The sequence below is a fragment of the Acartia tonsa genome, chromosome 4, assembly GCF_053477335.1.
Source record: "Acartia tonsa isolate MP-2025a chromosome 4, ASM5347733v1, whole genome shotgun sequence".
In the NCBI taxonomy this organism is placed as follows: Eukaryota; Metazoa; Arthropoda; class Copepoda; order Calanoida; family Acartiidae; genus Acartia; species Acartia tonsa.
In genome coordinates this window covers 11969377-11988130 of record NC_137263.1, presented here as the reverse complement: position 1 = coordinate 11988130, position 18754 = coordinate 11969377, and the positions used below count along the sequence as shown (strand labels likewise).

Here is an 18754-nt window from a genome sequence, read left to right as displayed (position 1 = left end):
TTATCTCCCTATTGGCTAGTTTTCTATATGCATATCTATTTCACAATAAATCTATTTTCCTCACCCGGCATTACTATCTAAAAGAAAGTAAATATTTAATAATTTAAATGATTTTTAAAAGATTTTTTTAAATTATATTTTTTTCTTTACATTACCATCACCAAAGGGTTAATGATGATGATTACAATTTTAGTTTAATATTTGAACACACAAAATGTCGCCACAATCGAATTCTTTTAAAACATAGTTTTCTTAAATTTATCATATTATAAATTTAAATTTTCTTTTTTATGATTAGAAATTAAATACATCAATATAAGGTAAATAGCAACATGAAATGAAAAAAATGAATTTATTTTTAATAAAGTAAAATAATGGGTCTTATCGTTCTGGGCAATGAGAGTTTATTATGGATTATTGGAGCACTATGAGTTTTAATCATATATTCCTTGGAAAACTTGAGCTCGTTTATAGACATTTATTTCCTATATAAATCTGACATGGATCTTGAAGCAATTAAGCAGGCCGTTTTGTACATGTTAAAAATTAGAAGATTTCATTAAATAAAAGTAATCGCAAATATACTTAGTAAATGAGGGTAAGACTTATTAAGGAAACGTCTCTAATTATATTCGGCAGATCAGCTCTTATGCATGGCAGAAACAGTATTTTTTCCTCAAATTTTCTTGTTTTAAATATAGAAGCAATGGTTAATTTCTTAGCTTTAAGTAGTACATTTTCATCGTGTTTAGTGAAGGGTGTTGACTCGTTGAGATATTAGCAAAATTTGAAGTAATAATGGGGGATTGAAAAAAAGTAAATGGTTCATGCTCTAAATCATAGAAAAACTCGACAAGTTTATGAAAGAAGTTACCACCTGCACATGGGTATAGACTTTTAAAGAATTTTTGATGCTCAACTATTGTTTTATATCCAAATGTAGGTAACATAGCTTGAATGTTTATGTGCTTATGTTCCAAAATTAAACTAATAGTAGTATCATTGTGTTGAGAAGAGAATTTTAAACAGTTCATAAAACTATTGATCCAGATTGAAAATGCTTGCGTTTCAGGTTTTAGAAAATTTAAGCCACCCTGAGTGAAATCTTGTTCTATACGCTTTTGTGAAATTTTGTACCTGTATGATAATTTTCCATCAGGATTTCTACTAGACCACAAAAACTTTGAAATAATTTTCCAAATTGATTTACAATATTTCTCATCAGGGGGATAAATTCTGTATACATGATAGGCACAAGCTGATAATAAATGGCTACAGAGATTTCGTCTTTTAATCAAATTATAACTGCTTTTTAGGGGAATAGATTTTGCTTTTTTTTCAAGTTTACTACATAGTTCATCAAAATCAATTGTCTAATATAGTAGAGTCAACAAAAACAGCTTTTCCTAGAGATTGTGTATTTACCACAAAGAGAGCAAAACAACTTTTAATTCCCATCGGAAATATTTTTTTTTAAAGAACAAATCCATTTTTTCGCTTCATTTCAAACAATTACATAGAAATAAAAATGCTTGCAGTTTACCTGCATTGCACACTAGAGTAAGTGATAAACTGTATATCCCAGACAAAGAAATGCTTAATATTTCGTTAAAAAAAAATATTTAACATGCCAATTATTTTATATTATAATAATATTCTTCTTGAACAAATGAATAGAACTCTAAATAGTAGAAATAAACTTAACAAATTTAAGTTAGCTGAATCAAATATTTAAATGTCAAATGAGGGTAAGACTTTCTGGTAGATTATAGAGTTGCTACTCTATAGTATAATTCTTACGTGCCTAAATTAAAGAAAATAAATAGCAGTTATTTAAGTAAAGATTCTGATTAAAAAAAAGCTTTGCTTTTAAAATTGACGGTAAAAGATAGTCGTTAAGGACTGGCCCTAATTATAGAAAAGCTGAACTGAAAGGTGCTTTATGTCACTCAACTCTTTAGGGCATAAAAACAATTTATTTCTTAGTAGCGAAGCTACTCAATTGTCTATCCCTCCGTTATACACGAAGTGGGGGAAATTTTTTTTTCTGAACTCCTATTCAAGATGGAGGGCTGAAACTTCTTATCAACATTCTCTTAACTATGGAGCCTAATTAACTATAAAAAGTCAATGGCGGTCAGACTACTTTTAGCAGGTTTTAGGCAATTTCTATTATTTCCACCAGGTGTTTTTGGTTCGATTTAAAAAAAAAAACATTTTGGATTACAGTATCAAGACTTAAATTCCCGATGTTCTAAACGATTTTTGTGTTCAAAGGAGCTTTTAATATTTTTTTACACATTTCCCCATATCTTTAGTGTTTTTGGTCCTATTTTCAAAATTCTTGTGGATAATAGTATCAAAATTAAAGATTTCTGTAACTAAATACTAGAAAAACCGTCCCTAGAACCCATTCAACCTAGATTCTTAGATTGTTTATTACACAAATTTAACAATAAAGTTTTTTATCTATGAAATGATATTTTCTTTCTGGAGAAATTTTTTTTTTTAACCAGCCATCTCATAACAAATTAAGTTTATTGATACTCCTCTGCTATAATCAAAACTAAAGCGAGTTAGCGGCATTTGATGCACTATTACCCAAAGTCAGTCAGAACCTGCTAAATTCTAGCACATTCCCTTTAAGCCAGTACCCAAAGTTTGCGACTCCTAAAAATTAAATATTCGATCTATTGTCCCCTCCCTTACTTCCTGGAGATAACCAACTAAACCCATTGTCAGGAAATATATAAATTCGTTGGTAGGAAGAAATGTTGAATCATATTTTAAATAGACAAGATAAACAATTAAAACGTATTTATCTGTGCATTTTCAATTTTAAAATTTTAAAAGCTTGTAACAACTTATATCTAAAAAAGACGTCTTAAACTGAAGGTTTATAAAAGTGCTGTTAATTATTCTATAAATATTTTTTAAAAAAAGGATGACAACATCCATAAAAGCGAAGCTATGAAACGGTAGGAAAAACGCATATTAACACTTGTAGTGTTTAAGCTGAAAAACAGTTATGACACTCCATAAATGTACGAGTCTTAACAAAATTGTAAGTAAATTTGTAGAAAAAACTGAATAAAAACAGTATACTGTTTAAGGACTTATTTATATTTTAAGGACTTGATTATAGAGATGCTTTTCCTATAACATTGTACCTTGTTATTTTAGGATTCAGTATTCCAAATATCTGATAATTAATATAATACATTAAAAATTGTTAAAAAAGTTCATAGTTTTAAATAAATTTACGATCTTTCTGTTAACAATTAGAGTTGCTTTGATTTTTAATTCTTACCTAACTTTTATAGAAATCATCTTAATGAAAGTTTGAAATCGATAGGACAATTCTAACATGACTAAATTAACAAAAAGAGCTAGCCGTTAAGGACGGACTAATTCTAAATATAGAATGGCTTTGCTTTATAAAATATAAATCTCTGTCGAATAAAATGATCTTCAAGTACAGGATAAAAAACGAAAGGAGTAATGCATGTACAACAAGTAAAATGTTAAGATTAGTTCCACTGTCAACTCTTCAACGATGGCCATGTTGGCATTTGATGCCAGATCTATTTTACATAAGTGATTTCTTCTTTTAACTTTTTATGAATAAAGAAACGAGCACGGGTTGCTTTACAGGGCAAGGTTTTATCGAAATATTTTGGAAATTAGACAATTAGTCTATAGGTAGTTGAAGGCTGGTGGCTTCATTCTGATGTAAAGATTTCTAGTTATGACAGATTTCCCTAAATTCTGATACTTTAAGTGAAAAGTCATCATAAAATTCAAACTAATGAAGCAGCTGTAACCAAGTGAAATAGAACAAAACTATTTTGTAATTTCAGCTTAATTTGGGGGCAGTCGAAATAAAGACTAAGCTACACTAACCTATACCTGCATGTAGAAGGTCAGACATTCAACTTATTATCATGAAACTAAAACTAAAGCCCTTTGAAAAAAAAAATCTTTTGTATAATAAGATATAAAACCCATTGAACGTCTTAAAATTATTTTCTGACAATTACAATCTAAAATTGAAAATCCGAAGTCTCATTTCGACAGACACACATACATCCTGTTAATTTTGCATAATTATTTCCAACCTATTATCTTAAAAATTTAATATCTGATAAATAATGGCAAAAGGTACGCAAAATGATCCCCCAAAACGTGTATTTAAGAAACGGACATTTTGAAATACAGAGAAGCCTAGCTCCTAAAAAATGTTAAAATGAAAGAAAACAAAAAAAAATGCGATGGACACAGAGAAAATACAAAATCTCGCGGTCATACGCAATACAAAAATATAAAAGGCATAAAAAATAAAAGTGGGTTGACTAGGTAACTTGAGGGCGTAGTTGGTCTTGAGGTCTACATTGCGCTATTGTTCACTAAATTTCATCGTCATTCCACCCCTTTGCAAAAGATATATTAATTATGTATTTCTATTATGTTATTGTACTTTTGATCTAATTAGCTTTCAGTTAATTTTTTGGGAAAAAATTATAAATGTATTTGCTGTTCAGCAGTTTGTTGACTAATCTGTTCCACAGTCCGATTTCAAGATCTTACTGGATTTTCTTAATTTTAAATAAGGTTTAAATACAACAAAGGATGAAAATTATCCGCTCTGATTAATAAGTATTTAATTATCAAAGATCTTCTCAACTTCAGGAAGTAAATAAATCTATAATCTATTATTTACCCAATATCTAACAGCAACCTACAGCAATTCCAACTGTCAAAATTGGTCAAGGGGGGAATGATCTATTATTCATTGCCTCAACACTGTTCAATAGAAGGTTATCTATATACCTTGATAAAGTATTTTAAATAAAATTTAATTGGCCACTTGAATAATCTTCAATAGCTTATGAGTCCTATTCTATTATTTAAAGTAGTAATTTTTCTTGTAGTGCTTTAGAATTTGATGGCCACTGAACCGATCAGTTTTTCATTTTAAGAAAGTTTTACAGAGGTCCCGAGATGGTTTTAGGGTATAACCAGGCCTAGCTACAATCAATTCTACAAAAATTCACGAAACCTTTAGAAGTTAGGTGGGGGTATATCTTGTTTTTTTTCTTCATGTAACTGAAGAGGGGTGGGTAAGGAGGAGAAAAAGGGGGAAGGGGGTTGTGGGGAAATTATCCTTTAGAATTGTTTGTCAGAATATCATTCCATTTTCGATGGGCTATAACACTTATGAAGTTTAGGTAATTTTTTATTCTGCCTACCCTTCTAATACAGAGCCGCTAGGGGCGCAGACACGATGGTGTCATTAATATAAAGACCGACCAAATAATGTTGATAAATAAAAAAAACCTTACTTTTCATTGAAGCTAAAACCATTTTTCTTAAAATGTTTTTGAACAAAATTTAATTTTGAAAAACATGGTATTACAAAACTAAACGTTTATCCCTAAACAAACATATGTAGTCTTTAAAAAACAAGGATGACAACACCCATAAAAGCGAAGCTCTGAAATGGAAGGACAAACGAACATTAACACTTGTAGATTGTCAGAACTGAATTAGCAGAATATTAATGCATCAGTACAAACAATATTGTTAGTAAATTTGTAGCAAAACTGCATAAATAGATTATACTGTTTAAGGACATACTTACATTTTTGGGACTTGTTTATAGAGATGCTTTGCTTATAACATTGTACCTTGTTGTAATAGGAATCAGTTTTAAAAAAATCACAAGAATCGGATAATTTTAACATACAAAATTTGTTGTCAAAAAAGTTAAAAATCGACATGTTTCAAATGGACGTACGGACATTCTGGTATTGATTATAGAGTTGCTACGCTTTCTAAATTGTACCTAACTACTACATGAATCATCATGCAAAGTTTGGAATCAATAGGACAATTCTAACCTGTTTAAATTAACGAAAAGAGCCAACTCTCTGTGACGGACGGACGTACGGACGGACCGACCCTAATTATAGAAAAGCTTCGCTTTTAAAAACACCTAGCCTAATAATCACAGGGTAAGCGGAATTGGCAAAAAATACTTCTGAAAAGTATCAGTTTACGTGATTTTTGTCTCGAAAACAACAAGTTAGATATAATTTTATTGTAGCTGTGCAACAAAAACGGTATTTTGAAAGTTTCAATTATTTACAATTCACATCATTTACTTCTTGGTTTGAGAGTTTGGATAACCAAAACTTGATGAAATTGATTTTAGAGAATGTAATTTAATTTTGATTCATATCCACAGCAGGAAAAATAATAAAACTTTAAGATGTAGATATTTATTCACTCTTTTTACAGTTTTATTTACTGCCCTAGAGGGGTTTCATTAATAAGATTTCCTAAGTTGTTTTATGACAAATATTTCAATAAATCTTAAAAGATTATAGGTATATACTTTCAGAAAATGATCTTTATTTGAGAATGAAATATCAAAAACATTTGTCTTGCAAATATCAATTGTCTTCTTATTTATTTACAATACAAAAGTTAAGGGGTGTATATTCTGCACAAGATTCTTTATTTTCCCCTGCTGCAAATTTTTAATATTTTTTCCCCTCCTGGTTTTTTTCAAGCAAGGAATTGAGAAAAATTTCAAAAATATTTATTCGATTAAATATTTGATTATCAATGATTAAATGGCACTTAGAATTCGAATTTTGATCTGAAATTTTGCATGAGTAATCCTTGGTAGGTCTATTTTCCTTAAAATTAAATCGAATAAAAAGTTGGAAAAGTAACGGATGGCAGCTCAGACGTTTAGCAGTTTTTTGTCTATTTTCAGGGCAAATTCATCATGAATTACGTAGGAATCAACTATTTAAAACATTGGTTTAATTCATGTTAAATGATAGCAATAACCATTTTTAAATTTTCTAGTACCAAGAGCTACCGGCTTGAACTGTTTGATAACGTTTTAGAACGGCAAAGAGTATTATGTGGAGATAAGTTTCGTGACTAATTTGCCCTGAAGATAGACAAAAAAAGGCAAAACGGCTGAGCCACCAGCCGTTACTTTTCCAAGTTTTTGTTCGATTTAGGGAAAATAGACCTACCAAGGATTACTCATGCAAAATTTCAGATCGAAATTTGAATTCTAAGTGCCATTTAATCATTGATTACGAGATGGTTGCATTACCCCCCCCCCCTTTCAAATTCACTGCAATCCTATAAAGTAGCTTAAAAGAAGTAGCTCCAAAACTGTGGTATTTAATAACACCAGGGAATCGGATGTAATGTATATGCTAAAGCTACTTTATTCCAAACATCAATCATATATTCATTTAATTTTTGTTCTCGTCTTCTTTTTATATTACTAGAATAACCGAAAAGAATAATGAAAACATCTTTAAGCTTTTTTGTTGGTCAGTTAAAATATCGCTAAATACCGAAAAAAGTACCAAATTTTTTTTGATCATAGGGAAGCTTTTTTGGTGGTTCTCGTAATGGCTTAAGGCTATTTTATATCTGAATAAATTTTTTTAGTCTTTTATTTAGCACCCTGGAGCGAAACAACTAGATACTAAACATTAAAGTAAGAAATGCTGAGAAGTAGGAAGAAATTCGAAATTCGATACATCCTTTTTAATAGCAACTGACATCCATATCAAACACAGCTAAACTAAAAATCATCAGTAAAGACTTTTTAAAAAACAGAAAAAACACTTCTCTATCTAAAACAACACAAGAGAAAACACATTTCTCCTGAAATTTGTTTTCCTCATTTAAGACAGACAGACATGATTTCAGATGATAGCTATGCAATATGCTAAATTTCTTCTACTGGGAATAGGAAACATTCTTATTAGTAGCGAAGCTACCCTATTATTTACTTTGTGGAGGAAAATGGCTGCTGTTTAGGACAGACATCTTATTTATTGTGAAGATTCCCTTTACAATTGAGTATCTTTATATAAGGGGGGGGGGGGGGGGTTAATGCAACCATCTCGTAATCAATGTATAAATGGCACTTAGAATTGGAATTTTGATCTGAAATTTTGCATGAGTAATCCTTGGTAGGTCTATTTTCCCTAAATCGAACAAAAAGTTGGAAAAGTAGCGGCTAACGGCTGGCGGCTCATCCGTATAGCCATTTGTTGGGTATTTTCAAGCGAAATCCATCACGAAACCTCTCCCCACATAATGCTCTTTTCCGATCCAAAACGTTTTCAAACGGTTCTAGCCGGTAGTTGCTGGTACTAGAAATCTAAAAAATGTTATTTTGTATCATTTCACATGATTTAAAGCAAAAATATGTTTCAAAAAGTTGATTTCTACGTAATTTATGACAGATTTGCCCTAAAAATAGCCAAAAAACGGCAAAACGGCTGAGCCGTTAGCCGTTACTTTTTCAACTTTTTTTTCGATTTAGGGAAAATAGACCTACCAAGGATTACTCATGCAAAATTTCAGATAAAAATTCGAATTTTAAGTGCCATTTATACATTGATTACGAGATGGTTGCATTAAACCCCCCCCCCCTTAACTTGGTCCGTCTTGGTCTATCAGTCTTGCTACAAAAATATCTAAAAAACATCTTAAAGGTTTAGTTATATTTTTTTTAAAGGATATGTGATTAATGAAAACCTGATATACCTATAACTTGCCCGTTTGTCAACCTTTAATTACTTTTTGCTTCGCTTCTTATAGATGATGTCATACTTTTTTTTTTAAAAAGGCAAGAAGCTAGCGTCTTACTATATTGTGTGGTTAAAAGCCTCAGATCTATTTAACTATGCTACCTTACAACGCAATGTACGTACAATTGGACGTACACTTTTTGTAGAGTCATGACGGCGGAAAAAACTGCTGCTTACAGCATGTCTTTTTTTGCGAATTTATTTAGAATCTAGTATAACCAGAAAATATCCAACCCAAAAAAAACTACATATGATATTAGGTTTTATTATAAATATCTGGATTGAAGGCACAACTAGGTAATGAAATAAAATTATGCGATTTTGCTGCGCTACATTTGAACCTTTGATTAATGTCCTAGGTGATAAAATTAACTTCCAGTCGCATTTATATTTTCATTAAATTGTAGTATTTCATATAAACAATAAAAAAAAGAATCTTTCTTGTAAAGAAAACTTTGAATTATGGAGTAACCATTTTAAAAAATGCGTCAGATACTAGGTATATTATAAAGTAGTAAGTTTTTGTCTAAAACTAAAAATTTCTAGGACTACTGAACCGATTGAGTTCTTCATTTTAGGAAAGCTTCATATAGGTCCCAGAATGGTTATATGCTGTCTTATTTGAAGGTTTATGTAATGAGATGTTTTAGGCTATTTTTCTATCTTCTGACTTGATGGATTCACGGATTTTTCGCAAAGTGAAGTTAATACTGAATAATGTTTTACTAAAATGTAAAGTATTTGAAATGCTTTGAAAATTTTTCTTATAATTTGCCAGACTTTTATTGTTAGTTTAGATCATCCCCTCGCATTTTTATTGTTGATATTTACATTATTACCGACCTAGCTTAAATTCTTATTTGTGCTCATTATAACATTTCATGATTCCTGCTTTGATTAAATCAAATAAGGGAAAATTTAAGGGAAAAAATCTAGAGTTGTTTGTCACACATTGACTTCAAATGAAAATTACCTTCCTTGAAAAGCTTAGTTCTATAGTTAAGATAAATTTGACTGTATAGTAGAAGGACACACAGGTACAACAAATCTCTAACTCTTACAATATCTCGTTTTACGTATTTTATACAAAAAAATTTTTTCCATGTACTTAATTTTTCTTATATTGCTTTCCATTCAAAATGTTACTTATAGCTGCGCTTCTTATGTACATAATTGTCTTTTATGAATAAATTCTGACTGTTTTATTGAAACTTCTATTCTCAAAAACAGAGTTTAAAGTGATGATAGATTTCTAGATATATGGAAAGAGCACGTAAACGGCCATAGATTATTACGTTGGTTTCTTGATTTATTAGGAAGGAACTTTTTGATGAATTATAACACGAACGGATATGAATTTTAAGTTTAAATAAAATTATAACCTCTCTAAATTAAACTAACTTTTATTCTTGAATAATATCAAATAACTTTTAAGTCTGCTTTAAGAAAACTACTAGGTACCTACTTATCAGAAATAAGAAAATTATGTTCTTTCATTAACATGGAGGTCTTCCAATATGGAAAAAAATGCTAGCAATTTTTATTTTTTATTTAAAAAAAAGGATTTTACCCTTTCAAGAGGTCTTTTGTATATATCATTAATAGCAGCTACGCCCGAAGAGGCAACAAGGGGCACTTGAGGTAGGGAAAATGTAGTCGACAACCCTAAATCTTCTGTTTTTAGTTTTAAAAAGATAAAAATTGAGGGGACCACTTTTTTTTATCCAGGGGTGATATCGTTTCGGAGGTTGGATGCAAGGTACACTCCCACAAAGTAACAAAATAGTTATAAACCTTCCCAGGAAGGACCTACAAGAAGCTAAATTATAAATGAGAACCATATCAGTCTCGTGATTTCAGATATCCTTCGGTTCAGACAAACAGACATCTTGTTACTTTTAAATAAGGATAATTAAATACTAAAGCAAAAATTTAATGACACGGAAAAAAAGAATAATAGTGTAAAAAGATAATGTCCTCGGCGAATTATTTATTGATATTGCTCAGCAACAAAGACTTTAAAATTAAATAATAAACTAGGTACCTATAAATTAAAGATTCAATAAATCACTGTTCTCTCTCTCCCTCCTTCTTTTAATGTTTGCGTTCAATATACTTCAAGTCTTCTTCTTATGTAAACTGCTTCAATCATTTTACTTGGTCTGAAATAAATACAACAGTTATAAGAAATACACAACTTTTAAACATCTAGATTCTTCACAATAATAATGAAAAATAATAATACACAAATTGAAAATAAAAAAATAACATATTTACACACAAATAAAGAAGTACTAAACCATGGGTAAGAAAAACTTAACAGATTTGTTTGGCAAAGCGTAATTTGAAGAAAAACTAAGATTTAAGTCAAGCTTTAATAATTTAGGAATGTAAGTTACAAATTTTAGTAAAAACACCTCTAATTGACGAGAGAACATGTTAATTTAAATAATAGGTATTTAATAACTTGCAATATTTAAAGAACGTTACAGTTAAGTTCAAAATAAGTTACGTCGCTGGAGGGTAAATAAAGGTGGATTAAAATCAGAATTTAGTCATCGACTAGCTTTCCTTCAGATAAACCTAGAAAAGGTTTATGATGCAGAAGTTTTTCAAATCTTTATTTAGCTGTACCCCAAACCCTGCAACGACCGAAATTATCTGAACCACACTAGATCATCTTTTAGTAATCTCATAGAAAAAGTAATAATTTTGGCTTAAAATCTGCTTATAAATATTTCTTATTTTTTTTCTTCATCTATTATTTAAATGCTATGTATCTAATATTATAAAAGGTTAAGTAAAGGATGACATACATTGTGCATTTTTATTTAGAAGGATACTTGGACAGGTTGAAGGAGTAAATTTAGCGATTCTGATCCATTTTTAATATCTATACCTGCTAATTCTGTTTTTAAATATACCTGTGAAAAACAAAACGAGAGAAAGATACAAAATTTTGTAATTCATTATTATAATAAAAATTGCTGTTTATATTTCCCTTACCTCCATTTCTTATTAAAAATTCGTTAGTAATCTACTAAATTGTTACTATCATATTTGAAATTTCTTTATCTTTTCCTTAAAAATTTGCTGACTCAACTTGTATATAGGAGCTCAATCAACAATATTTATTAAACTATAAAGCCTTGTATATGATGAAGAGATATCTATCATTAGGTTGCAGAAAATATTGTAATATCAAATTTCAATAATGTAATGTTTACTAAGTAATGTTTATTGATAAGATCGTCTTGCATATAATTTAAGTTCTTTTGTGTTAATTTTTTAGTTTAATGTCTAGGTATTTAATTACTAGATATTGATTTAAAACTTGTGAAAACTGGCATGCTCTGCTCAAGGACGAAAAAAATAAAAAAATTTAAAATAGCTGCAAAAATATAGTAGTATCATAATCAAAGCTATCTGTTATAAAACAACGTCTTTTGCGTTTGGTACAATGGCTTTACTATATAAATCTTTATAAATATTGATTTCTTAATTTTTGCGTTTCTAGAAAACGAATATCAATACCTAAATAGGAATACTTTTATCGATCTCTTGATTTGAATTTATTGTTTATTTAAAGCTAATGCATTGAAGTACGTAGGTTTAGTAACAAAATTGAAAACAAATGACGTCTTATCTCTGTTAATATCTGGATCAGCGTGAATAATGAATATATAAGTCTTTGTACACTATGTGTCCTGACGTTTCACAGGTCCATCACTTGTCACTGCTAACTGGAAACTGAACCCGTGGCGGAATTTTTGGCCTTTACGTTTAACTGTCGGATGTTGAACTGTCTTCGTCCGTTCTCTTCCAGATACATACCTATAAAAAGGGTCATATATGGAATATGTATTAAGTAGCAATGTTTTTTTGTCTGCTCCTTAAGATCTCGGATATGACTGGTCTGACAAGATTGTGCTTTTCTAGGAACCTTTATAAATGTCTTTTAGTGGTTTTAGGCTATTTTTATGAGACTTCCCTTTTGTCCCAGAGAGTCTAGGGGCTGGGCAGCAAGTATTGAATAAAGTACAAAAAATCTTTAGCAAATAAGATTAAACTTAATGAGCAGAATCTTTCATGCTAATTTGCTCTTAGCTTTTGAGTTGCTAAGAACTATTCTGCAATTAAGTTAGATCTACAGTTAAAACATTTCTTGAATTTCAAATAAAGTAGAGGGAATAAACTCCTCACATAGTGTAAACAAAATCCCAGAAGGCTGTTTGGTTAATATTATGTAATTAAAGTGCCACCATAACCAAAAAAGACTAACCAAGATGTTATTATTAATATAAAGTTTAGGTAGTTTACTTACCATATTGTTTGAGGTAACAGCAACAATGTGGTTGGAGTCAGCGCTGACGGTCACCTTGTCAATGATAATATCATGGCGGTCTAGAGGTACTTTTCTGCTGTTCTCCAGGTGGTCATCCTAAAATCACAAGTTTATAAGTAAGTGCAACAAGGTGTAATAATACAAGTTGAATTTCATTTAGCTTCATAAATTGTAATTTTAATAAGTAAGGATAATAATTACAATAATATTCTTTATTAAATTACAAGGACATTGTGCCGACAACTTAAACATAAAGGGGGGGGCGAAAGTGACACTTTTTGTAACCAAAACTGAAAGTCAACAAAAGAACTCAACTAAAAAAAGAGTTACAGGTCTGAGATTTTGCATGGCAGTTGCTTTATAGGGGTGCAATAAGGAACTGTGAAGAAACGGCGGCGCAACCGCCGAAAACCGCCGTTTCCCGCCGAAATTTTTTTCCCCTTTACTCGGCGGTTTTCGGCGGTTGCGCCGCCGTTTTTTCACAGTTCCATATTGTACCCCTATAAAGCAACTGCCATGCAAAATGTCAGACCTGTAACTCTTTTTTTAGCTGAGTTCCTTTGACTTTTAGTTTTGGTTTCAAAGTGTCACTTTCGCCCCCCACCCCCTTTAAATGCTGATAGCTCACAAACGGTGCGCAAACAGAGACTGTGATTCAAGCCATTAGCTGCATTTTAAGTTACGTTGTAGAACATTAACATAGTGAATTGATCATGATCCACTAATTACCTGAAGTTCTGGCCACATGAGTCTGGTAGTTGGTTCTGCAATCTTTCTGAGTGGTTCTGCTGCCGCGCCTGTCAGTGTGGGAACATTGTACAGCCAAAGGCTTCCCTTGTCGTCTCCGCACACAACCAGCCCCTTTCCCTGTTTTAAAATTATTTGATTAGCAAGACTTATGGATTTTAATCCAAATTTAAAATGTTTTAATTTAATATTTATACTTTATTGGACTTTTTAAAATGAAAATGATTAATAAATAGAAAAACCTCGATAAAAAAATAAAAAATACAATAAGTACCTAACCTACATACCAAAAGAGGAGTTTTAATCTTAATTCTAACAAGTCAATTTAGACACAAGTCCAAAATTATCCCAGCAAGTGGAAAACGCTCAATTTTATACAAAACTAATATTGTGTGTTACCTTGTGACAACCGAGATTCATGTAGAAATTATCTGTATCTGACCATTTCAGATTTGCTAGCAAGAACACCTGAAAAATTAATTTGTATTCCATTTTTTTTGTCTAAATTATAATTGATACAAATAGGTACTCCTTTAAAAAGTTAAATGAAAATAAATTGCAAATAAAAAAAAGTTTTGTTACCTCCTGTTCTATCACTTTGTCCTTCTTGCCCTCTTCAATTGTAATATCTTTAACAGTCTTCCTGAAAGGATATAAAATGTAACAGGTATACATTATAGTATTTTCTGTAGCAAAACTTCGATATAATTCAATTTTATTTTCTGTCCGTCCGTCTATGTCAGTCCTTAAGGCTGTGAAGGAAATGTAATTAGCTCGGCTGCCAACTAGGATAGAGGGCTGGAATTATGTGTTAAGATTCCCCTTAATCATATTCGCACCCAGCATAAAACTCACTGCTATCCAATAAATATCTCCTCAATAGCTCGCTTTGCATCTATGTCTGTTACTGCCAAAGTGTTGTCAATAAAAAAAACTATGATCTACGTATTAATGTGGTTATCCTAGTTTCAATTTCGTGTTCTTATTCTTATCATAATCGGACATAAAACAGGATTTTAAATGATATGAAATTTAAAAACATTTAACTACTATCAGATTCAAGAGCTTGGAAATTAATAGGTAATACTTACTTCAAATCGAACATATAAATGAGGCCATGGTTAGCACATTTGGCAACAATAGAGTGTTCACCGGCAATCGCTATACTATCAACGATAGGATTTTCCCCCTGAAATAGGAGGTTTATATATATCATACCTATTAATGGTCTTTTACAGAAGACTGTCATAATTGTTCATCTATTAAGGTATTATCAATGATATAAATCCTTTGCACTAATGATATTGAATGTAGTACGAACGCGTGTACTATGTAGTCCACATTTGATTTTCTGATCATTTTAAGCGAAGCATTTAATAATTGGACTTAAAAATGCAAAATTTTTCTTTTTAGATGTTGTTGAGTGTCTACCTTATCTCTTTCATTTTCAGGTAACAGAAAGTCGACCATCATGGGTCTGTATTTTGTGGTAACTTTGTCTTCTTCTATTTTCCACCCGACCAGGCCAGCAGCTGTGCCTGCAAATAGCCATTTGGACTCATGGCCCGACCAAGCTAGATTGTATACATCACCTGAAAAAAAAGAACATAAAGATAGATCCCAAATTATTTTCTAATATATAATATCTAGCTAATAACATGTAAGTGGCTTCGCCCCTCGCATCTGAAGGCCTTAAAAGAGAAAAATAACTTAACAGTCATTTATTAATATACGAGACCCTCACGAAAAGTGAAACTCAATCGGACCAGCCTCTTTATGGTTTCAGAAAATATACAAGTTTTCAATAAAAAAAATTACCATAGTCCGGGAACAATTTGAGAAGCTGTTTTGGTGTGACGCCTTCATAAGTTGGCAATGAGGGAACTCCTACATCAAAAAGAGAAACATATCCATCGTTGGTCCCGCAAAACAGCCAACATGGATTACTTGAATGAAAAACTAAAGAATTGACCGCTGTGTTCTTCTTGTCCAATGGGCGCCACTCGTGAAAACATACCTAGACAAAATGTCAAACTTTGGTAAAATACATTTCTAAAGGCCTCTTGGGGTACTTAAGATGGTGGGGGTTTCATTTTACCCCCCCCCCCCCCTTTTATTTTAGTTTTTTTTAAATGGGCGGTGGATAATTTTTTTGGTGTTGGTGATACCCTGTCCTAAAATAGCTATAAAGCTTCCCAGGATCTTGATAAGCTTTACTGGAAAGGAGAACCGTATCGATTCAGCGGTTAACAAGATCCTGTATTTTTACATAAGGTTATTTTCCAAGATCACTTTGAATATCTTAATATATTTGATTGTCAAATTTACATTACCTATACATATAACCAGTGTTGCGGATCCGCATTGATTTATGCGGATCCGGATCCTCAAAATTTAGTCAGTGCGGATCCGGATCCGACTCCGGATCCTTGACAATAAAAATATCCGACTCCGGATCCTTGACAATAAAAATAAAATCACCAAATTTTTCAAAAAATATTTATTCCTTCATCTTGAAGTCAAAAATACTTTTAATTTTTAAGTCTGAACCTAAACCTTAAAGATTGGCTCTCATCAAGAGAATGTCTTTGTAAGTGACTATTTTATATAAATTTAGGTAGATTTTTAAATAAATTTATACCCCAGGATCCGGATCCGCATTTTTTTGCAGATCCGGATCCTTGGACTCAAAAACATGCGGATCCGGATCCACAACTCTGCATATAACATTAAAAAAAGTATTGTGAATAATGGCGTTTTATCTTTCTTATACGTATAATGATGGCGTTTGTTATATTGCGGTTTTGTCGGCTATATGATAATAAGAAATACCTTAGCACTAGGATGAAACATTCTAATTTCCCCCTTAATTCCGCCACTGGCAAGAATATTTGTCTTTTCTCCTCCCAACTCTAGAGTTGTCCACGCTAATGTGTAGAAATTCTCGCGATTGTCCTAGATTTAATAATCAATTAACTGAACGACTAATATTAAAAGAAAATCAATAATATTAAAATAATATATCTATGGTACTCTTTTATCCAGGAGTTAGCATTCTATTAATAAGTGTTTTAACATAAAACATTAGGTAGGTATCTATGTGGTTCAAGTATCATAAAAGAAATAGATAGAATTTTCTGAGGAATATGAATATTGCAAGGATTATAACATTGATACAATAATTTAATGACCCGCGACCGTGGCTCAACACGTAGCGCATCCGCTCGTCGTCGGGAAGGTGATAGGTTCGAATCTCGATCCGACACCGCGTCATAACTAAAAGACGTTAAAAATAGTTCCTACTGCTGCTATGTCAGATGCGCGACATGAATAGTTAGAGCAGGGGGAATGCCTTGGCCCCAAACAGGCGCAACTTACTACCATACAATTACACCGTTAGGACTTCTCAGACAAAGGTCGTGCAATCAAAGGGCTGGTTGTCTGATGGGCCAATGGACGCTTTACACCGCAATCATAGGGCTTAGGGCTGACAACCCTATCCCATATCCATAAAAAAAGCAACATTGTTACAGAAACACTGACAAATTGTCAGCGGCCTATGCTCCCTCTGTGGAAAGAAAGGGCTTGTTACTGTTACAATAACTTAATGAATTAGGTTCACTACGAATAAAAAATAAAGAAAAATATAATTCAAACCTTATGTTTGTATTTCATAAGAACTGTCCCAGAGTTAACGTCTATGATACAGATTGAATTTCCACTGAAAAGAAAATTATTTTTAGTCTTATTAGTATATATTACAACTACTTTATATAATAGGATATGAAAATTAGTCGGTGTTTAAAATAATGAACAAATGTATTGTTTTAAAATGAACTAACCCGCATGTGGCTACGTTGCTGAGTGTTTTAGAATTATCCAGTGGGTCAGGTTCAAACACCACTTCCCAAATTTGGGTTTGAACATCTGCGGGATCATTGTTCTTTGAGTGGGATCTGATGAAATGGACTGGATCATAGTTGAAACTTTCAGAAATCTGAAAATATTAAATAATTTTCAAAATTATATTTTGAATGTAGCCACAAAATAACGAAAACCTGAATAAAATTCAAACGAAAATCTATACACAAATATAAAAACTTTAAATAAAATCAAGATATTAAATTCTTTAACGAATTCAAACAACGTAAAATGTTAAAAATAATGAGGCAAAATAAATTTAACTAAGAAAATATTTTTTAAACAAAATCTCAAAGAAAAATTTATCGCGCAACGTATTATACCCAGCTTTCCGTGGATAATTATAAAAAAAAACTAAGAAAAATTTCAGTTTAGTTGAGGAGTCGATTTCCTGCGCCGACTATACAGGAATCGATTTTATGATTTTTAATTTATTATTCCGTCGTGAATAGTTGATAAAAACACGAAAGATAATTTTTCAGTTTGGCTAAGAACCGGCTCTTATCCAGCAGATAATAATCGGTTTCGAAGCTATATATTCAAGTTATGTTTAACATTGATAAATAATTTAAACTATAATATCCTTAGTTTCATAATATTTACCTGGTCTGTTTTCAGCTTTTTTGCATCTTTTTTCGGCTCATCCTTAGATTTCTTTTTATCAGGCATTGTTAAATTATTCTGTAAAGTATGTAAGTCAAAAAAGTGTAACACTTGTGGTATAAAAACATAAAAAAAATGCAATTATTTGGGGAAATGTATTCTAAGTTCGAGTCGGCCAAGCGGCGCGCAGGAATATGCCACGTTAAATTTTTAATTTGATAAGGACGCATGGTTATCAAGTTTGAAAATATTTCTAATGCTTGTAGAGAAGACAATCCATATTGATAATATTTTAGTTAGTCTAAGCACCAAATATAAAAAAAAAACAATATTTAGTTTTAAAAACTTAAATTTTTCTTGTGAATTTTATAATTACTTTACATTTCACATTTTTTATTGTATTATTTAGCATGCGATTTATAAAAAAGCATTGAAGGAATGAAAGAAGTTGAAATCCATGAATATTAATAAACGACGACATTTAGTAAATATGGAAAAC

At 31.2% G+C, this 18754-nt stretch overlaps 2 protein-coding genes across 8 annotated transcripts in view; both read right to left on the bottom strand.

Moving 5' to 3' along the window:
* LOC145316101 (uncharacterized) overlaps window positions 1-10804 on the bottom strand; it is a 38354-nt gene extending 27550 nt beyond the window's left edge. The window contains exon 1 of one of the 2 annotated variants that reach the window (XM_080156404.1): window positions 10684-10804. The gene's annotated coding sequence lies outside the window, so the exon portion shown is untranslated. The remainder of the gene's footprint in view (window positions 1-10683) is intronic. The other variant, XM_080156405.1, reaches the window with a different exon arrangement.
* LOC145316102 (leucine-rich repeat and WD repeat-containing protein 1-like) lies at window positions 10801-18415 on the bottom strand. 6 transcript variants are annotated; one of them, XR_013878299.1, is made up of 14 exons: window positions 18256-18391; window positions 17574-17728; window positions 17389-17452; window positions 16564-16686; window positions 15550-15748; window positions 15163-15323; window positions 14823-14920; window positions 14314-14374; window positions 14131-14199; window positions 13714-13851; window positions 12964-13080; window positions 12188-12473; window positions 11539-11939; window positions 10801-11155 (listed from the first exon to the last, which is right to left on the bottom strand). XR_013878299.1 is itself a non-coding variant. In XM_080156406.1 (12 exons), exons 1-12 carry the CDS (start codon window positions 18319-18321, stop codon window positions 12423-12425), a joined length of 1302 nt encoding a protein of 433 aa, XP_080012532.1. In that variant the 5' UTR covers window positions 18322-18391; the 3' UTR covers window positions 12169-12422. The 6 variants fall into 6 exon arrangements, 1 of the variants encoding a protein (XP_080012532.1); XR_013878297.1 differs by having other exon boundaries at window positions 10801-11939; window positions 12174-12473; window positions 18256-18415; XR_013878298.1 differs by having other exon boundaries at window positions 10801-11563; window positions 12174-12473.
* Between the last annotated feature and the right edge of the window lie 339 nt (window positions 18416-18754).

Bases quoted from the DNA above. Each gene is read 5' to 3' on its own strand.
- LOC145316102 (XM_080156406.1), bottom strand. From the start codon at position 18,321: ATGCCTGATAAAAAGAAATCTAAGGATGAGCCGAAAAAAGATGCAAAA. The intron at 17,729-18,255 runs GTAAATATTATG...TAATATTTTCAG, and splicing joins AAAAGCTGAAAACAGACCAG to ATTTCTGAAAGTTTCAACTA. The intron at 13,852-14,130 runs GTAACACACAAT...ATTTTAAAACAG, and splicing joins TGAATCTCGGTTGTCACAAG to GGAAAGGGGCTGGTTGTGTG.